Below are 20848 nucleotides of genomic sequence, written 5' to 3' on the forward strand. Positions count from 1 at the left end.
CAGGACAGTGGACGGAGAGGAGATGGAGCAAAATAGAAGCAGAATGGATTCTACTAGGTCAACTACCAGGATGCACCTTTGCAGCTGTCAAATAATTGTAGTACTACTTGGAGTAAAAAGTACAATATCTGTTTTGAAAATGTTGAGGTGAAGTGTCAAGTGGCATAAAAAAATATTCGAGTTAACCACGAGTGCCTCAAATCTGCACAGCACTCGAGTAAATACATACATCACTCCATACAAAACGCATGTCTGCACACGTTCAGGAGTGCTTTGTGATGCTGATTTGATGTGCAGCTGCACAATTAAACAATGCATGAGAAGATCTCCAGGCGATAGCAGGACCTATTTTCGGCTTCCTCTGATATTTCTTGTCTGGTAAACAACAGCAGATGCGAGCAGAGTGACTCGGGTTCAGAGAAGTTTTTTTGCGCTCACTAGAAAGATCTCCTCCAAACGATACAATTTGCCGTCCTGATGAATAATGTAATGAGGCTTGTACGAAGGCACAGCTGCCAACAGGAAACGAGGGCATGTTTCTCAGCCTTGTGGCACTCCCCTCAGATGCATTATCCCGCCACCCCGCAACCCCGCAACCCCCGTTCCCTCTTCCTCCCGTCTCTTCTTTTTTTTCTCTGTGAATTCGCCGTCACCTTGGCAGAGCAGCAGTCACGAAGGCCTCGCCGAGCATTTGTTTGACACTTTTAGATTTTCCCCAAGGGTACTGTGAGGCGGGGGGGTTTGTGGAGAACTAGCTTCAGTGCTGCACAATTAGACCAAAGAGGAAAACGACTCATGAATACTCATCTGTTGTGTGTGTGTGTGTGTGTGTGTGTGTGTGTGTGTGTCTGAGTGTGAGTGTGCTGGCTTTAGATTCAAGGTAACTCGAAGGTGCAGAAGATGCTCAGAGGTGGTTCAGGCTGTGTGGAGAACAGAAAGTCTGCTTTTGTACATAAACACTGTTACACAATGCATATGGACACACATGCACACAAGCCTCAGTCTACCCTGTGCTCTTACAAACAAACCAAAGCACCTCAGGCAAGGAAACGTTATTGCAAACGTCCCACCGGTCCCCTCCAGCTGCTTTATAAAGAATCAGTTTGCGTTACTTGGAAACGCTCTGCTGCCACGGGGGCCACGGCGGACGTCTGGATCTGATTAAGCCCTGCCGGTGTACCCATCTTTATCGAATTGGAAGGACACATTTCCCAGTAACGCTGCCTCTCTCCTGGAGGCCTCCCTTCCATCCGTCGACCCACCCATCACGGCTCGGCTTGATCGACTTTGCCCCCTAATTAATCCAAGGCGGACTTCAGGCTCTCAGGTGGCAGCAACCTGAAGGTTTCAGCCGAGGTGCGTTCAGGTTCACGTATAGATTGTGTGTAGATTAACCGTGACAAACAAGAGCACAGAGTCCCTCACAGGTTTGTCACTTGGGAACTGTACGTGCTGTGACATGTTTTGGGCTGTGGAACCTGGAATGACACATTCTGCAAACATTTGATCCACTGAATTGTTCTGTATGTCGTTTTCTTTTTTTGTCTGCTTTTCAAGGTCTAATAATAATTAATATATGTGGCGGCTCGACTCACTTTAAAGAGCAGCAAACCATGAAAGAATTTCATTAGTCTGGGCTCCAGTGAAGGCGTTTTACTGTCGCAGAATGAAAAGGACTTTTTTTTCCTGCAAGACCATTACTTCTGCATTAAAACTGTCATATTCTAAGATATTCAGTACAGGAAGAATACAGCCTTGACTGCTAAATAAAGAGAAATGGTTTGTGACTTCATTAATTGCAGAAAAAGCACGCAGGCAGTGACGGTACCTGACAAAGAGAATCCCATTTGTTCTCAATAACTGTGTGTCCGTGCATTTCTGTTTTTTGCACCTGCCTCTGATGTATCTTATGTTTTTGCAGAACTCACCTGAACGCCTCGATGATATAAGAGGTGACGGCGGCTCCTCCCTCGTGGGCATTGGGTTGCCAGGTCAGGGAGACGCTGTTCTTGGACACGTCTGTGACTATGGGTTTGTGCGGCGGACCTGGCAACTGGAAGGGCTCCGCGGTCTGAGCCGCCGACGAGTCTGCACTCTCTGGATGGTGACGGGGGGAGAGAGAGGAGGAAGAGGAGGCAGGAAGGAAGGGAGGAGAGAGAGGAGGGAGGTGGAGGAGAAATAAAAGCAGAGGATTTGATTAAACTGCAACATCCGCCTTCAGCATCACAGTTTTCATAATGTCCTCGGTGTAATTGCACTAATGTTGACTGAACATTTGCATCGCCGTGGCTACGGGCAGAGTTTCTCACTTTCTTCTAACAGACTTCACAATTCTGCTTTTCAGCACAACTATTAGATCTTAACTAACCATTTCACGCTAACAGTCAAATAAGAGCGGAGGTGTCATCAGAGCAGCTCGTTAAGCCGTTACTCCTTCGTTTAATACCTCTAATGAAATCTCTACAGCTTTAAATATTTGATGCACTAAAGCCCGATTAGGTGCGGAGAAAATAAAAAGGGGCAGAGCCTCACAAAGCGTGGGCATGAACCGAGGGCACGCTCCAACCTTTCTTCATTCACAGAAAAGTGGCTGCACTGCTCGGCGTCATGCTTCACATTCATAAACTCAACAGGTGAAATTCTGACAAATATCATCCTGAAAGAACTCAGTTATTTTTACTGAGTGTTTAAATATGCAAATGGTGCAACGTCTAATTAAACATGCGCTCGTTTGAAGAGAAACATGAACGCTGGGTGAGGTCAGGTTTAAAACTCTTGTTTCTGTTCGTGACAAATTAGAGTCAAAGGTTGTTTTTTTTAAGTCTTTGCTCCATAAATCAGAAAATTCAACAGCCATAAAAAAAGGAATAAAATGTTATATGAATCATTCTCTGAATGATATATGAACGAACGCCTCTTCTATTGTGAAGATCGGAATAAAGCTGGAAGGAATGGAGTTACTGATGTGGAGATTTCTGTTTCAGAGTCTGAGGAAAAAAACTCTTCAACCTTCAAAATATGAACTGTAAAATGACATTTTGTCAATGTCAACTAACAGATCACCTTGAAGCTTCCACAGTTTGATTATATCACATTATGTTTAAATAGGCAAATGAGAAAATCTCAAAATTCAGCAGTGTAGTGTCTCACATTTATATTTGTAGTCTGCCCGGTAACAGCCTCAGGACCAGCAGGGGTTAAGTGTTTTAATTAGACTCAGATACTTGAACAATTAAATGGTGACAAGGTACAATATCTTGTTAGTCTAACTTTTTTTCCAACAGAAAATTAGCACATTAAGAACTCTCAGCATTCGGATCTGCAGCTGATCATTTATTCTATTCATTAAAACAGTAGAAGGGTCACACGGCGACTTCTCCAAAGTTCCCCACGTTAAATGAAGTAAAGAGCGGCGAGGGCGCTCGTATTTTCAGCTAAATAAAAAGCTTGTTTTGGTGAATCATACGTCTCACTGTTGTCGTACATCGCTTTTATTTAAACCACGCTGAGACATTTTACCTTTGACTGTGAGCACTCCACTCCAACTCGTCTCTCCACTGGAGCTGGAAGCCAGGCAGGTGTAAACCCCAGAGTCCGTTTCCTGGCAACAGTGAAAAGTGTATCATTAGTTTAGTGTGTGTCTGTGTGTGTGTGTGTGTGTGTGTCCATGATACTATGTTAATGTACCCATTACCAGTGATTGAGACTAAATGTCATATCTCTAAATGTCATATCTCTCAAACCAGAATGTTTGTACTCAGAATACTGAGCAGCGGGAAGCTGGCAGAACAAGAGAGCTGTTATTCACACAAAGCCGACCGAGTGAGTCTTTACACATCCACCTCAAAGTAAGATCGGCTTTTTAGTCTCAGTCTAAAGCAGACTGAAGCTCCCGCTGGTGCCGACGTGTTTGTAAAGTAGACTGTCCATCGGCTTTCTGACGAGGGCGTGGATGACACCTCTCACCTCTGCAGGCATGAAAAGCACAGATGGCTTCATTTAAGTATCGAAAACGGAAACTAAGCACGTATTCCTGACAACAGGGATGGAATTAGTGATGCACGGACAGACATAATAACATAAAGGTGAACATTTTAGTCCTCAGACAGGTGAACATCAGAGGCCTGCGGCGTGTCGTGGTAATGTGAACGGATTTAAAGTTCATCAAACGCAGCCGTCATCGTTATTCTTTCTTCTTTCGAGGGTGAATTACTGTTAATTACATATGAATAACTGCACTGAGCGTAATATAACATCTGCTTTAATTAACTGGACATTTTGTCAATTGTTGTTACTTGAATTTTTTTCAGAAATGATATATTCTCAGCGGGCCCATTTGAAGTCGGAGCTAAAGTCAAGCTGCTGGCTTTTATGTTCCTCGTCTGATTGCTACACGGCAGAGGAGGAGCGTTAAAGGAAGGATCAAAGGACAGAATTTTAATGACCGGCTCGAGGTCTAGAACATTTCTGAGGAGCCGGTCTTTATACTCAACAGCTACTTAGCATTCTGGACAGGCTATGAGCAGATGTAATTAAGAGGTGTGTGATAAGTGTGTGTGTGTGTGTGTGTGTGCACATGTGAATGCCTGGCTATTAAATTTTTTTAGGGAGGCAAGCCAAAAGCTAGACGGGCTGTGAAATTGCTTACAACAGAGGGGGATGTTGGGGGTCTCTACACTGGGGAATCTCTCAATGTGACTCTGAGGTGGTAACAACTCCCCTCTGAACACGTTTCTGTTGCTTCGGCTTCATTGCTCCAGGTTATTCTTTTTTTTTTTTGTCTTTCTTTATTTCTCGGTTTCATTTTAGGTTTTGAAGGTGGAGTTCAAAAAGACGACAAACCATTGTTTGAACGTTACAAAAGGAAATATGCCACCAGGGCTGCGACAATTAGTTGTAAGTTTTGTCAACGTTTTGATAACAGATTGGAAAAAAAGAAATCAAAATTTTCTTCAGCTTCTTAAATGTGAATATTTTCTGGTTTCTTTAGTCCTCTGTGAACTGAATATCTTTGTGTTAGAGCTTTTAACAGAACAGGGACCCTCACATGTAATTCATTTTTTGGCAGACCCCCCTGCAGTACCTCTGCGGACCCTCTAGCGGTTGCGGAGCCCCCAGTTGAAGACCCCTGCATTAGAGGACGTCACGCCGGGTTTGTGTTTCTGGAATTTTATGGACCAAACAATGAATTGATTAATTAAGAAAACGATCGACAGATTAATCAGTGATTAATAACTGAAGAACCTCATGAGCTACACTCATTAGTGATCTGCAATAAAACATCTCTGACGATGCAAATCACAGCGATTACAGACCGATCAGCATCCTATGGACGTGAGCTGCAGGCGTGGTTTGATTGTGGCTCGTTAGAAGTGTTTGCTCGGCTGCTAAAGAGGTATAGAAGCGTATATGCTGAAGAGACACTGAAGATTTTTCACTTCCACACTTCCAAGTGAAGAAGTAGCAGTGTGCCAGTAAAACAAAGACAACGAGAGACGTCTTAGGTTGTTTTATGAGGTATGAAAAGGACACACACGGTGTGTTTGGGTTTGTTTACAATAGAAACTGGGCTGGTGTAAAGTCGATAAATCACAGTGAGAGTGTCAGACACTTTGACTTCATTTACAATTCACTGTGAGGGCAAAGGGACTGTTTATATTTTAATGTTAACTGCACCTGTGAGAGCTGCCGGCTCTAGAATAGTTCTCCTGTTGCACTCGTATGTGTGTTTGTGTGTGTGGTTGTACAGGTGTGTGTGTGTGTGTGGTTGTACAGGTGTGTGTGTGTGTGTGTGTGTGGTTGTACAGGTGTGTGTGTGTGTGCGTGGGTGTATTACGGGAATTTTTAATTAGTTTTTCATCTGTTTTGCTACAAGATGTTTTTACTCTTCAGTTGTTCATCAATTTACATGCAGACACGATCTGCCGCAAACACAATCAGCCTTCCCCTTATTCGCTTATTCTGTGAACACAGCCCACATTCTCCATTGAAAACCTTATACATTATGCAGAGGACGCGCGAGGCAGAGCCTATCATGACTAATGCCTCGCTGAGCAGCGTGCACGTACTCGGCCATTCTCCTCTCCTGCATCTGGGCCGGCTCATCAGTAACAGTGACAGAGGAATTACTCAAGCCTAAGTGGCTTGTCAAAGCGTCCTGCAGGACACGGGGACAGGTGACTCTCCACCCCTATACAACATCCCTCGTTGTTCCGCCTCTCCTTTCTATAGGGCCCTGACCTTGAGTTGACCTGTGGGCCTGGGCTGATGGGTGCGTCTGTCTGGGTAAAAAGCGAGTCCCCAGATGGTGGCGTTTCTTGTTTTGTTTTTTTTTGATCGGTGGATGGGGAATCGGCACGGAGGGCGGGTGTGGGGTAAACAGCCGAGACACCTGACTATTAATCAAGGCCCGCAGCTCTGGGCACTGCGCGAAAACAGATTGCTGAAAAATGGATGAGGCGAGGAAAAAGAGGGGAACAGGAGGAGGACGGAGCGAGGTGAGGAGGGAGAGGAGCAGCAAAATTAAAGAGGGAGTGTGAGAATATTTATTTATTTATAACGGTTTGATTACATCTTTGACATTTACGATATTTCTGCACTGCGATTCCCAGAAACCATCTGTCAGTCAAACAGAGTGACGTGAATGGGCATCAGCCGCCTGCGCAGTACCAAACAGAAGGTCGGTGATGATGTCACATCCTTTTTTGGGGGGGGGGGGAATCCGATTAACGCAGATGACACGTGTACGTCCGAGTCAACGCGATTACACCTGGTAATCTGTTTACGCTCCGCACACACTCTCCTCAGGCTTTGTTTGGGTTTTTTCCCTTAGTTTGCCATGCCCACACACACACACACACACACACACACACACACACACACACACCGTCCCACGCCCACATCAACTGTTTAGCAGAATGGCAGCACAGACCTCTCTTTACCCCCCCCGCCCCACCAGCACCACACACACTTCCCGTCTGTCCAGGGCGTCTTGGCACCAGTGCGGGACAGCGACAGTGTGTGTGTGTGTGTGTTTGGCAGAGATCCCAGGGTAATGGCATCTCCCCACTGCTAGGGTACGAGGAACAAACAGACCATCTGTCCCCTCTCCAGGGGCCCAGATGAAATCGACTTATTTATACTGATTATTTCAGGGTTAAACGTGTTTTATGAATGCTGATTTCATCATGCGGAAGGAACATTGTGCTCAGTGTTTTGTGTCGATGTGTTTCAGAGTTAACTCATAGCAGAGCTCGCATGAAGGGATGTTTTCAAATGGATAAATGTGATATCATCATCATCATCGAGTGTCTACAACATTCGTACTTTTTCAGTTGCATCCACTTTTTTTTATTTGATGGTGGCAGTAGTATGTTAGAGCACTTTAAAGACTTTTCCTGTCTGTTACAACTTAATTATTACGGTCGTAGCTTTGGAAGCAGTACCCTGCAATCACCACGTTTACAGCCGGGATCTGGAACCACGATGATATTAATAAAAAATAAGTCCAACTGGAGCAAAAGTTGAAGCAGCATGTTGGTCTGAAATCTGCGCTGGATGTTTACAGGAGACAGTTTGACTAATATTTCATCATTCACCTTCGATTTTCTCTTCTCACACAGTTTGGCTGAGGAGAGAGGACGTCAGTAAAAGCTGCCTGAGTGTTCTCATCGAACTTCACCGGCAGGAGGATTTTAAGTCTCGACAGCTATTGGCTGGATTTCCATAAAACTAGAAATATTCATGTTCCTATTGGGGTGACACCTGCTAAACCTCCAGCTCTTGGGTTTAGTGCTAATTAAGCAGTTGTTAATTTAGTAACACTCTGAACTACGGTGTTAAACACTGTGGACATCAGACCTGCTTAACATCAGCACATTTGAGCATATCCGCTGTGCCGATGCAGCCTCAGAGCTCTGTGCTGTTTCCTACCATCACTCCAGGTTATGGAATGAGTCTGGAGGTGAAACTGCAACATGGCTGCAGCTTTTCAGTCAATATTTGATGCATTGTTATAGCGTTGGACTCGAGTGTCCATTTTCTGCAGCGTGCAGAACATTTCAAATGAAACAGATGATCATGAGCGAGTTTGTGATCTCGTTTTTGAACTCCGAAGCCATAAATACAAATTTTGTTGCTGTGTTTGCTGTAAAACAATAAAATCAAACGCACCGCCGTGACTGAGGGCATGTCTGTGCTCTGATCAAACGTCTACAGAGATCTTCAACACGCTGTCTGACAGCTTAAAATGGGTTCCAAAAACATAAGCACTTCCAAGTTGGTGCTCTCAGCTGTCAAGTCACTCCCTTTTATTCCCACATGACATGAACGCAGCATCAAATGTACTTTAGGCTTCTGACTCCTCCTCCTCCTCCTCCTATCCTCTCCTCTCACTCCATTTCTCCTCACTCCCTCTCTCTTTCATCCCGTCCTCACTCGCAGTGATGTATCGAGGATTTAATTACAAGTCTCGGCGATCGTTAATCATTGAGAACCCACAATCAATTAATGTGCGAGCCTCCTTGAGTCTTGCAGCGGCTGCGGTGACCTCAGGTGCTGCCTCGTACCCAGGAGGGAATTCTGTGCAGAAAGGATTTCATTAGCGTGGAGTAAGACGCCACTAACGACTGCTAATGGCCTCGCGCACTCATTATCATGGTGATCACGACTCATAGATGCGGTTTTGTTACTTTCCCCGCCTTCTCTCCGGCTCATTAAAACTCATCGTTTGAGTCAACCCATAAAAAAAACGTCCTTTGTTTAAGCGTTTCTTACTTTCCTTGTGATTAAAAAACGGCGGCGAATATGTTTATTCTGTGTCACCCGCGTCGTGTTTGATGTGCAAATAGTGATACATGTAGAATACATCTGAATTCAGTTCACCGGAAGGCGCGGTGGAATGAGAAGCAGTCATAAATATACAATGAATTAAACTAAAGTTGAAGGTCATCACTGAAAAGCTGTGAATATTTCATAGGTGCAAATGAAACATGTCATAGTGAATGCATGAAGTGTCTCTGCCGTTTATTTGTTTTGGACTTTTTTAGTCAAATACCTGAAGATTGATGATCTGGAAGGTCCCGTTTTCCATCAGGCTGATTCGACCGTCGTTTCCCAGGATTCTCTGCCCGTCCTTTTCCCACTGGATGCTGGGGATGGGGTTGCCCATGATGTGGCAGTGTAACTGAGTGGTGGAACCGGGAGCTAAAGTGTGATTGGCTGGTCCCTGGCGGATGATGGGTGGGATGCGGTCCGAAGGTGCTGTTGGAAGAACAGATTCAGGTCACCTTTTGAACTTTGAAGGAGATCCACGTCCCCCGTGTGACTGCTCACGGCCTGAAATGTGATCATGGAGCGCTCTCACGGTCATCTCCATCGTGGTATTTAATGGGTTTTCTCGTAAACTCAAATATTTCCCGCTAAAACAAAACTCAGGTCCAAAATAACCACAAATATCTTTAACAACAGCATTAATAATAGATCAGATGCAAGCCTTACGAGCAGCTCAGTCTAGTGCGGCTTCGTCAGAACCTACAGAATGCTGATCTGAACAGACGTCTCGGCTGATGCAAAATCCACAACATCCTGTTTCCACTCAGACTATCCATCAGGAAAGTTCCAGGATAAACATATTTCATTTTTATATTTGATTTTACATCTTTCTGTGGTTGTCAATCTCTTATTTAGTTTGTTGTCATCGTCCTGGAAGCTACATTTACAGAGAAACACAAAGTCACTGTTCGCTCTTTCGGGCTACAAATGTCCACGTTCGCACACAGCCTGTCCTGCCACGTGAAAATGTAAAATGTCACCAGAAGAGAACATCCACTCCCAGAGGCGCCTCTCAGAAGTCCACCTCTCTGCGGTCCTGCCCCAGTTCAACATGCAAATCGATGACATAGATTTTACTCAGGCAGGAATATGTTGATACAGTTACCTTGTGTCAGAGTGATGGACTGCTTGACAGGATATTGAGCGGTACATCAATGCATACAGTGTTTAATATTTATTATACTTCAAAGTGTCCTTTCAACAAACACTATAAATCTGAGTAAGCATATATTCTATATATATATGCACGTGTCTGCAGGGTATAAAGCACCATAGGTTTTTAAACTATTAATGACTTCTATAACTTGACTACCGGCGTATTAGCCATTTAAATTCACTGCCGTGTGTTAAGATACAGTGACTCAAACGTTTAGAAGGGTGGATTTGCACTTTGCTCAAAGAAACACAAAAATAAATGAACAGATGTTGTGTGTTTTGTTCAGATCAGCTGCACCACTGGGCTTCACAGCAGCAGAAAATGTTCCATGCATATCTCTGTTGGATGTGCAGGTAAACCGAAGCATATGTTCATGTATACTATACTATAAATGTCCCTGTGCACCCACAGCCTTCCTGACGTCTCCACTGTCATCACCAAGACACTCGTGGACATATATGGCTCCACTTAACGTCTGTATGTCTTTGAATGTAAACACTGTGGCGTGAGCGTTGCCAACTAGAAGAGTTATGCTCAGTCCAGACAGTGGGAAAATTCCTGCACTTTCAGAAATGGTTTTTGTTTCCTCCTGTTCAGGGGATCTCACAAAGCCCTCGCCGCTCAATGACTGAGCAAAAATAGAACGCTTCGCTCACCTCCCGCCGTCTGACACTCGCCTAAAGACCTCATTAGTATTCTGTGCTACGGGAGAGCTCTGATATCTGCTAACTGGAAACGTGAAACGTCAACACAGGAGTCGGTGGAGTAGTTTAAGAGCTGAACAAAATCCTCCGTTTCCTCCCTGAATGGGAGCGGAGCATATGTTGCAGCGGGCGGTTATTTGCATAGCGCCATCACCAGTTGTCCCGTTTGATTACATCAGATAAGGACTCCTGCTGTTTGCTCATTACGAGGAAGAATATTTTAATTTTGTGATTTTTCTAACTCCTGATGGAGCATGTGGGGGGAAAGATTCGGAGGAAGGAAAGCTGAGAAAGTTTAAAGATTAGCAAAGAAGTTTAGATTAGGAATGTTTCTTCTTTGATATTTTTACTTGTTTACCTGAAATATACCGGAATTTTTTACTTTTTTACTTCATCCAGTTAACAGAGGAAAGTTTCACAACTGTTACTTTGGCTTAATAAGCAGAAAATGCTAATGATGAGAAAACATTAAAGCAGTTTGAGGTTTGTGCTTTCCATAAATAATGAAGCCAACAATCAGTGTGTTCTTAGTGTGATCGCTGTTTATTGCTCTTCCTGACTCAGGTCAATGCAAATCCACACCCGGCCTGTTCACACTAACCGCTCTCCACCTCCAGCAGGGCTTTGGTCAGGATGCTGCCGGCCACGCTGATCGCCTGGCAGATGTAATAGCCCGAGTCCTCGACCTGGACGTCCGTGATGGTCAGCTCGCCGCTCAGCGACACGGAGAAACGACCCGACTGTGACGGCTCCTGGATGGGGAACAGCAAGATCTGAAGAGGAAAGACATCACGTGGATTAGTCTTTTTTCTTATTTAGCTTGCTCACAATGATTCATGACTCTTTCTGTACGTTGGATGTCTAAAAACTGAGCGGCATGTTGGTGAAGTGGACAGCACTGTCGCCTCACAGCAAGAAGGTTCGAACCCCACCCTGCGTGGAGCTTTCATGTTCTCCGCGTGTCTGCGTGGGTTCTTTTGGATGCTCCAGGTGTTTAAGGTAAACTGGGGAAAATGCATGAATGGTTGTTTGTGCTGTCACAAGGTTGACACATGATGTGTCTGTGTGACTAGCAGCCTGTCCGGGGTGTATCCTGCCTCGCACAATCAGCTGCAGCCCGAGTGACCCTGATAAAGATAAGCGGCTATGGAAATTGGAGGCTACAACCCTCATGCTACAACACAAAGGAAGTTCTGCCAGTGGGAGTTCAATGCTCTGAATTTTGCAGCAGTATCAATTTAGAAATGTAGCTCTCGTTAACGCTCGCAGGGTTAGGCGTGGGCTGACCTGTTCAGTTGTAACAATAACTAACACTATCTGAATGCAGAGTGAAGAGAAGACAGAGAGCGGAGACTAACCATGGAAATACAGATGAACTAAGGCCAACTGCAACTGAAATCACGGACCGCAGTTCAACCTGACATTAAGTGCGTCTACGTTATGCAAACCTTCAGCTGTTACTTTTATCCAGTGAGTCAGAAGATAGAGATTTAGGGGCTTTGCTCAAGGGCACTCTCATACGTAGGTTAACATGGGGTCAACGGTACAACGAAACGTGTTGGATGGAGATGGAGAAGAGGTCAGCACAGCGGTAAGAACACTCAGTTCAATAACAGTACGGGACATATAGAAGAATCACTATATAAACATGGAATATATACTATACATGTATATTTAAATGTACTACACAATGAGGATCGTATGTACAATAAAATAATAATAAATAGATAGTAATAAAATATTAATAATATAGATATAAATATAAATATAAATATAGATAGAAACAGGTCACCAGAATCCTCCAATCACAGAGCTGAGCAGCTGAATTAAACCTGTTGATGCTGCTGCTGAAGTTTATGTCACCTCTTCACATGCATGAGCGTTCATCTGCAGGCGCCTTGTACAAATCTTTACGTTACAATAACGTTAATCCCCGATTTTCCATTTTCATTTGTCTGTATGAAATAACTGTACATTCATTTCTTTATTCGCATCATGCTACCCACATACTTCCTCTCCTCCTCCCATGCTCGCTCCTCTTTATCTCCCTCCTGCGCTCTTGTTCTCCCTCTCCCACTCACATTCTCCAGGCCTCCTCGAATCTCACTCTTCCCCTTCTAATCTGTACCTGAGAGCCATGCTCGAGGCACCCACGCACACCCATCATGCTTTTCAGCGCATTCCAACCCGGCTGCATCGCTTATCATGCGCTCGCCTGTCTAACACACACACACACTTATGTGTGCACAAACCCACACATGCTTTTGAAGACATGCAGGTCTGTGCAGACTCACGCTTTGGTGAATAATACTCTGTTTGGATGATGGGAAATGAGGTGTGTATAAATGTGTGTGTGTGTGTGTGTGAGTCACTAAACTACAGAACGTAGCGGTAAAACCAAAAGATGACAGCCAAGTACACGACAGTGAGAAGAGATGCAGGCTCAGGATCAGAGCGGCATGTGAGGAAACAAAGACTGTCTCTTGGTTTTGATGAATATGGAATATGTCAGCGTGTATTCAAAATGTTTAAAATGCTCAAATCGGCTAAATCAGTTCATTATACACAGATGTAGTTGATTGTTTTGTATTTGTTCTCTGTGCATGAACAGTTGTTTGTCTCCGTGTGTCAGCTCTGTGATGAACTGGCGACCTGTCCGAGGTGTGACCGGCCTAGCCCAATGTCAGCTGGGATCGGGTCCAGACCCTCCGCGACCCTGATAAGGATTGAGAGGTCACGGGAAAATAGATGGATGGACCGCAATAAATTGTAGCAATGTTGGTGCCAGGTTTACATTTTTTTTGGTGGATGACCTCGCCAAGGTGGACGTGAACTCGTTCTGAACTGCATTTTTGCACAACACACTCTGGGCTGAGTGCAATTCCCAAGGCCAAATTCCCACCAGGTGCAAAAGTTCCAAGAGTTTCAGAGTCATCCATGCTATTTTAATGCTGCAAAGAAATGTGCGACAAATCTCTGGGCGTGTCTTTTGTTATCGACACCACATTTGGTCCATAGGTTGAAACATTTTCATAATAAAATATAAATGTTGCTGGAGCTTTGAAGGCTGACTCCAAACTTTCTGCACCGTGTTGGGAGGCGAATGTGTGTCAGAACCTTGATGTTACTTTAACTACTCTGTGGAAAAACACAACTGGAACTATACTCAGATATATAAGGCACTTTCCTGTGATGTGGCCCATTTGTAAAATGACCTAATATACCATGGCTTCACTATTCTGACTCCCATTTATGTGATAGTACAGGAGCTTCCATCATCGGCGGGAGCCCTGTTAACCACCGGCTCTACCTGCCACTCAAACACCGTTTCTCCGCTGTCAGACACAAATTGGACGTGAAACCTTGATGGACACCTCAGGAGGCAGACATAGGAGTTTCACAGCTGACTTTAATAACACATGTCGTTGCGGTGTTTCTTACCTGGCTGCCTTCCTTTTGCCAAAAGACAGCAGGCGGAGGGTTTCCTTTGGTGCCGCAGAGGAAGGTCACGGTGCGACCCGGAGCTGTGATCTGGTCCCGCGGTCGAACCACGATCTGAGGTGGCACTGCGAGACAGAGAACAGAGAGGTTATCAGGGCACAATAGAAATGAAATCTCTTGTGTCATTCTATGTGTGTGTGTGTGTGTGTTGAGCAGACTTAATACAGTGAGAATGTGCCAGCAGTGAGTGCATTAAGCCGTGACAGGCCACCAGTGATGACAGCAACTCAAATCTGACAACTCTCTCACTCTCTGCCTCTCTCCCCGTCTCTTTATCTCTTATGCAAGCATGCACACATACATACGCACACGCACATACACGTATGCACACAAACACAGCCAGAGGCGGCCAATCATATGTACACAAACTGACTGTAAGTAAGCATAAAAACAAACAACGCGAATCTTCTGCTGCAACCTGCAAACATCATTTTATGACTTATTGCTGCTCATTCAGTTTGTGAAGGCCACATTGCAACCAAACTTTGAAAAAAAGTCTGTTTGTCTGATCTAGAGGCAACAAAGTCAAGACGACATTCTCCACCGAGCGCGGTGAATCGACGCTTTTTCAATTAACAGTTAATAACACAGTTCATCGAGGAGAACGTACGACAGCAGCTGATAAATCCTGATAAATCACCCAGCTGCTATCTTATCGTCAGCTTCTACCTGCCTCCAACGCTCGTTCTGATATTTATCACGGCTAAATATTCAATCAAGGTTACCAACCAATTACATAAGAGGATTGTGTGTGAAAATAGCAACACAGTAAGAGACAAGGCGAGGGAGAAAAGCAAGAACAGACCTTAATTATGTTTGATACTTAACGAGGGGTCAGTCTGTCCTAATGCATACACAAATGATTTCAATCCACTGATGCTTGGAGGCTGTAAGGAATCCCTAAAGTAACACACACTTAGCTCATAATTAAAAGCAAACAGGGCGAGAGCTGGTGCAGATCTGTACAGTGTGAGCTTCTCCTGCTGTAACGTTAGGGTTTAAGGTGATTTATGCCCAGCGTCCACATCGCTCTGGTATTTTCGAACCCCCTAAAACTGAGACCGAGACTTTTGGAAACACTGCTGCTCGGTTTTAGTCTGAAAACTTGCAGGATTGTGTCTCAGCCCTTGAACTTGTCCGGTTAGATTTTGTGTTTTATAATGCTGCCTACGTGCAACGGGTGGCAAGCTGTTTTTTTGAGTGACTTGCAACCTTTTTTTGAGTCCAGCAGCGTTATCAGCCCTACAGTGAGCACTGATTTCGACTGAGGCTGGTAAGAACCAGCGCCAGGTGGGATTATTTCAGAAAGTTTTAGAAAGTTTTAGAAAGTTGTGGTTCCATAGGAGCGGTAAGAATGGAAACTTTACCTGGACTTTGACTGGGAGCAACTGGAGACTAAATTTAGTTCATCTCTTGGATAGTTCCAGGTTGCAAAGAAAGGTGGAGGAGATCTTAAATAGTTCAGGAACCATGGGGGGGCTGAACATCACTGATTGGTCAAACAGCAGCTGCTTCAACTCGCTTCATTCACAAAGGATGAAAGTACCAAGCGTGACTTGCATGAATATAAGAGCGAGGAGTGGAAACTATTTTGTGAGGTTCATTAAAGGTAAAAATGAAGCCGTTGTCTTCACGACTACGTTTTTTTAAAGAGAAAATGACCTGATAAAGAGAGCGAGAACGAGCTGAGAGCAGAGGATGGAGCAGTGGTTGGGAGAGGTCGCAAGTGAGCGACCGAGAGCCACGATGAGGGAACAAAGCCGGCGAACCAGAGAAACAAAGCCTAATTTGCTAATTGTTTCACAGCCAATAAACCAGAAATAAGTGAGTGATAAACACTCGGCGAGTTGTATTTTTGGATTATTGAGTTCTCAGCCTCATTTTCCACTTCTGGATGTCATCTTTTCAAGCCGATCTCAGACTTTCCACTCATTTTCAAAGGTCCTCAGATGCCAAACAGGAATGTGGAAAGGGGACGTTCAGTTCCTGCTTAAATTCCCGAGTTTAACTGCCAGACCGGGGACACATAAAAGGTCCTCTGTGACCTTGATTTGTTTGGCTTTGACTGATGAAGCCTGATACAGATGCTTATTGGTTAAGCTATAGGCCATGATAATCAATCTCCCATGTTTGGATGTAGAGCCTATCAAAAAAGCCAGCCCAGAAACCCACAGGAGCCTAAATCCAGGTTTGTGGGTCACCTTTCTGATCCCAGGCACCAGGCTAATCAGATGTCTTTGGACATAGATGGAGGGCAGGAGGGGAGGTCTGTGCTGTGTCTTCACACACACCACAGACACACACACACACACACACACCTCTTTGATTTCTATTGATTCGGTGGCAAGTGACAGGCTTTTCCTGCACAGAGGGGGGTGTGAATGCATAATGATGCCCTCCACCAGCCCTAATTGATTTCTCATCTTCCCACCTGATCTCAGGCTTCTCTTTCATTCTCTGTCTCAATTAGCATTGAGAGAAGCCAAGAGAAAGAGAAAGGCAGGGAGGTGGAGAAGCTTCCAGAAGAATAGAAAGACTAACAGAGAAACAGTCACGGTGAGAGTGAAACCAGAAAATGGCCCTTTCCGACGAATGATGAATCCGGTGACGGAGAAATAGAGGAAACCAAACAAACGTACTGCAGGGTGCAGTGCTTTGACTCACAGATGCTTTTTTTCCTTTACGTTTGTCTGCTGCAGCGTTCGAACACAACATAACCTTGCTTCAATTTGTCAGCGCTCAGCAATTAAACCTTGAAAAACGCCTGCTGCCTCGGAGAAGGCCGATTTCTTTTTTGGTTTCGTTCAGAGGGTTAGAGTTCGACTGAGCGCTTAAATGAGGAGAAAACAGCTTAGAAACTGAGATAAACAGAGGAAAGTTGGAGAGTCGGGTCAGAAAAACAGAGCGGCGTGTAAAGCAGACGAGTGTAACGAGTTGAAATTTCGCCTGACGTGAAATGTTGGTTCAGTTTCTAGCCTCCTTTTTTCGGCGCACCCTCTGAGCGTGCAGGCTTAATTTCATGCCCTGCATAGACATTATGTTCCCCTACCTTGGGAATTACCTTGCCCTTTACTATCCTTAAAGACTGCTTCCACCATGGGCCCCCTTCACACAGCAGGAGGGGATCCATGTGTCAGCCCCAGGATAAATCACAGCTGAGGGGGGCGGGGTGCCTTTGGGTGAAGCCGTGTGGGTCATGTCCTGGGATCAAACATGCAGCCCCCCCACTAACACTAAAGGTCAAAGCTAAAACGTGCTAACAGGGTGTTTAGATGTGAACCGCAGAGTCCAGCTTTCGCTTCCCAGCTACCTCATGGACAGGTTTCCTGCCAAGTGATGCAAAGGCCTGAAATATTAAAGAAACGCAGTGTAACACCTGCTTCTTATGTAATGCGACTCCAGTCTTCTTCACATACGATATGATGAACACACAAGAGGCTGAGACAGCGTGTCGCCGTGCTAAGCGAGCCGCTTCACGACGGAAACTTGTCGACACCTGAACATTTTCCCCTCTCACGCCTCACACGGCGCCGTAACTTTGACCCAAATACAGTGACAGCTCGGAAAATTCAGGCTATTAAAAGGCAGTTTTTTTTGGTGTGCTACACAGCCCTGTCTGGAGAATAACAATGTTTGATTTGAGGAGGCAAGCCAGCACAATGCCTGAGGCTGTAATAAATAATTAGCAATAATGGGCGCACTCGGCGCGACACTGAGCTTTAGATTTAGGGCAGGGAGAAACATTAGCATCCTCACATGGGACGGCGACGGGGGAGACGGTTTGTAACAGAGCAGCTGAAATATACATGACAAAAATCAGGGAACAGTGCCTGCATGTCATGGAAGCTGTTTGCACAGCGTTGTACAGCAGCTTTTTAGGTATGACAGCCTTTGTTGTTTGAAGTGCCCTTTAAAAAGACAGAAACTGGATCTACTCATCAAACACCACTTTCCAATTTTATGAAATATAAAACTGAGTCTGCAGAAACGATGGCACGCAAACAGATAGCTGCAGGAGGCTGTGTCGGGGAAGGTAAATTGGGGAACGTCTAAATAAAGAATAAAACACTCGAGATAGGAATTCAAAAGGAGCCTGAAGACTTTCTTTTATGCTGGATATTGCCAGAGCTGGAGAACACATAACAAGGCTAACATGCCAAGAGGGAGGCAAAAATAGACGACGACTGCAAGTTTAATATCCACAGCTTTTTACGATAAGAGCTGTCAGGCTGAAGGAGGAAGGTCTGGACTGGAGTGTGAAGTGCTCGCTCTCCTCGGATGTTTGTATGTGTTTCTGTGTGACGACGAAGAATCCTGGGAAGGATGCATGGCCAGTCTCGCTTTTTTAAATTAACCATAAAGATAAGTCTAAAGTTACTTTGGTGACAGGATCAGTGACTCCTGTCTGACTCCAAATCTAGTGCAGCAGCCAAAACTCATTTGAACGGCAGTACTGCACTTTGGCTGCCACCTTGCGGGCCTAATGTCATGCAGCTGTGGTCAATCCAATGTTCACACTGGTCAAACTGCTCCACACTTATGCAACACTATCTGAAGTGGAGTTGTGATACTCTCCCAGCTGTATTCTGGCTTGGTTTATTTCATGTACGCACTACTGCAAAATAGAGACACCAAGAAGTTTCTGCTGGTTGGTGTCCAATGGTTTGTGGTGTAACAGACAGAGAATGCGCGGTGGTCGAGTGACATGAAGAGTGAATGAGAGTGAGAGCACCAGTATCGAGAAAACAGGTGAAGGTTTCATAGCGGTTACGTACGTAACAAATAAATGCAGCATCATAACCCCGACTCCAATATCCAATATTATGTCTGGTGACAGGCTCCCGTCATCAGTCGGGTTTGTGAAGACACGTTCTCAATGAAAGATCCTCATAAACGAAATAAAGCCGACAAATGTTTCAGCTGCTCACCACATACTGTGCTGCCACTACGACAGATCAGAGTGTGCGATTTGTTCCGCCGCCGCCGCCGTGTGAAAACAGCGTGTTGCTCAATCACACAGCAAAGGCAGACAAAGTGCTTGCAACCAAAGCATCTTACCTCCATTATCCCCCCCCCACCATCCGCACGCTTGACGTGTGATTTGCACCAACATACTGAAGCTATCAAACACACGGGGGAACACACAAACACACACACACACACCAACACAGACTCCCAGCAGGAGTTCCTCAGGGGGGCTGGATGTGACAGGCAGCTGTCACAGTCCCACGCTGATGCAGACAGTGTGTTTCACACAAACACGCTCGAGTAAACACACTCTCATCCCCGCTGCTGCTGCTGCATGAGGCTTCAGCTTCATCCTCCCATAAAACAACCTCTCTTTCTCAGACACGTACGCTCTGACGCTGTTTTCATTCTGATGATTGAGGAGGTGGTTATTTCCAAGGCATAATGTATTAGAGCTGGACCATAATTCATTTGCGCTTTTATTTAATTTTCACTTCAGACCTTAGTGCCCCATAACTCCTGCCTATTTATCCAACATCAGTATATGAATTGGAGGGCTGGTAGCGCTTTAAATGGACTGAGGATAAGTTATAGAGGGAGCGCTGGAATTCTTTGCTTTGATAATGTCGGAGGTAAAACAAAGTCAACGCCTCGTTTAGGGAGGAAAGAAGTCCGTTCTGCCTCCCGTCTGTACGTACAATAAGCAAAGCAAACCAAAATGTGCGGTACAACTTGCAGTCGTTTCATTTTCTGGCTCCCCGAGTCTGAGACAGACTCCAGTTGTCAGAATTCACATCAAGTCCCATTTGCTTGATGTTTTCCGTGCCGTTACTTATAATTTAGGACGAAATCCCGATGGAAACATGAGCACATAAAGCATCAGTGTCTATTTAGTGTTGCTTTCTTGCTCACTGACTCCAGGAAAAAAAAAAACCTGAAGTAACTAGACCAGAAAAGTTTTTGGAATTGTCACGTCAGCAAGGTCACTTTGGAGCCCTGTGCCGCCCCTCCCCTCCTCTCCTACTGTGAAGCGATTGGCGTGCCCCAGTTTAATTGCCATCCTTGGCTACAGCTCTCTCTTAAGGATGTCCCAATTGTTATCAAGCAGGCTTGATATTTTAGTCTGAGGTCTTGTAGCGAGAGAGCGAACAAGAAATTTGTTGTTTTGACCAATGTCAAGATGGAAATCACGGCCAGGTAATGTGGGATGTTACGTTTGTTCACCTAACGCGCATCCAGCCGGATGAGGAGAAGAAAAAAAAGGTCAGATTAAAAAGGAAAATGTCACTTTGTCCTTTTTTCTTTTGGTCAACTGTGTGAACCATTTCCAACCCACGCCTACCCAATCCATTTATCCAAAATTGCACTTGCCATTTTGTTTAAGTGCAATGGCATTTCCTTGATACCAGATTACGTATGATGATACTAGTCAAACAGTGTTGGAAAGATTTAAACTTCATGTAGTGTGGCTTATGCTTCCTGCCACAGAGAACTGCTTCTCTAATGGACATAAATCAGTTGATGTCCTCTGCCTTAAAAGGTTTATTCCATCCCTCTCTATTGTTACTGCCCACGCGTATGTGAAGTGACTGAGAGGCGGGAAAAGATTAAATCATATAATGACGTTAACCTTTGAAGCATCAAGCACTTTCAGGAATGGAAATGTACAGTGAAAACTCAGATACAC

At 44.8% G+C, this 20848-nt stretch overlaps 1 protein-coding gene across 4 annotated transcripts in view; it reads right to left on the reverse strand.

Moving 5' to 3' along the window:
* The window catches only part of robo3 (roundabout, axon guidance receptor, homolog 3 (Drosophila)), a 72531-nt gene that overhangs the window by 10569 nt on the left and 41114 nt on the right, over positions 1-20848 (reverse strand). For all 4 annotated transcript variants that reach the window (XM_027273453.1, XM_027273451.1, XM_027273452.1 and 1 more), the window contains 5 exons: positions 14134-14258; positions 11294-11465; positions 9056-9261; positions 3520-3601; positions 1929-2097 (listed from right to left, as the gene is read on the reverse strand). In XM_027273453.1, coding sequence (XP_027129254.1) covers positions 1929-2097; positions 3520-3601; positions 9056-9261; positions 11294-11465; positions 14134-14258 — 754 coding nt within the window. The remainder of the gene's footprint in view (positions 1-1928; positions 2098-3519; positions 3602-9055; positions 9262-11293; positions 11466-14133; positions 14259-20848) is intronic.

This window comes from Larimichthys crocea, chromosome XXII (assembly GCF_000972845.2).
Source record: "Larimichthys crocea isolate SSNF chromosome XXII, L_crocea_2.0, whole genome shotgun sequence".
Taxonomy (NCBI): Eukaryota; Metazoa; Chordata; class Actinopteri; family Sciaenidae; genus Larimichthys; species Larimichthys crocea.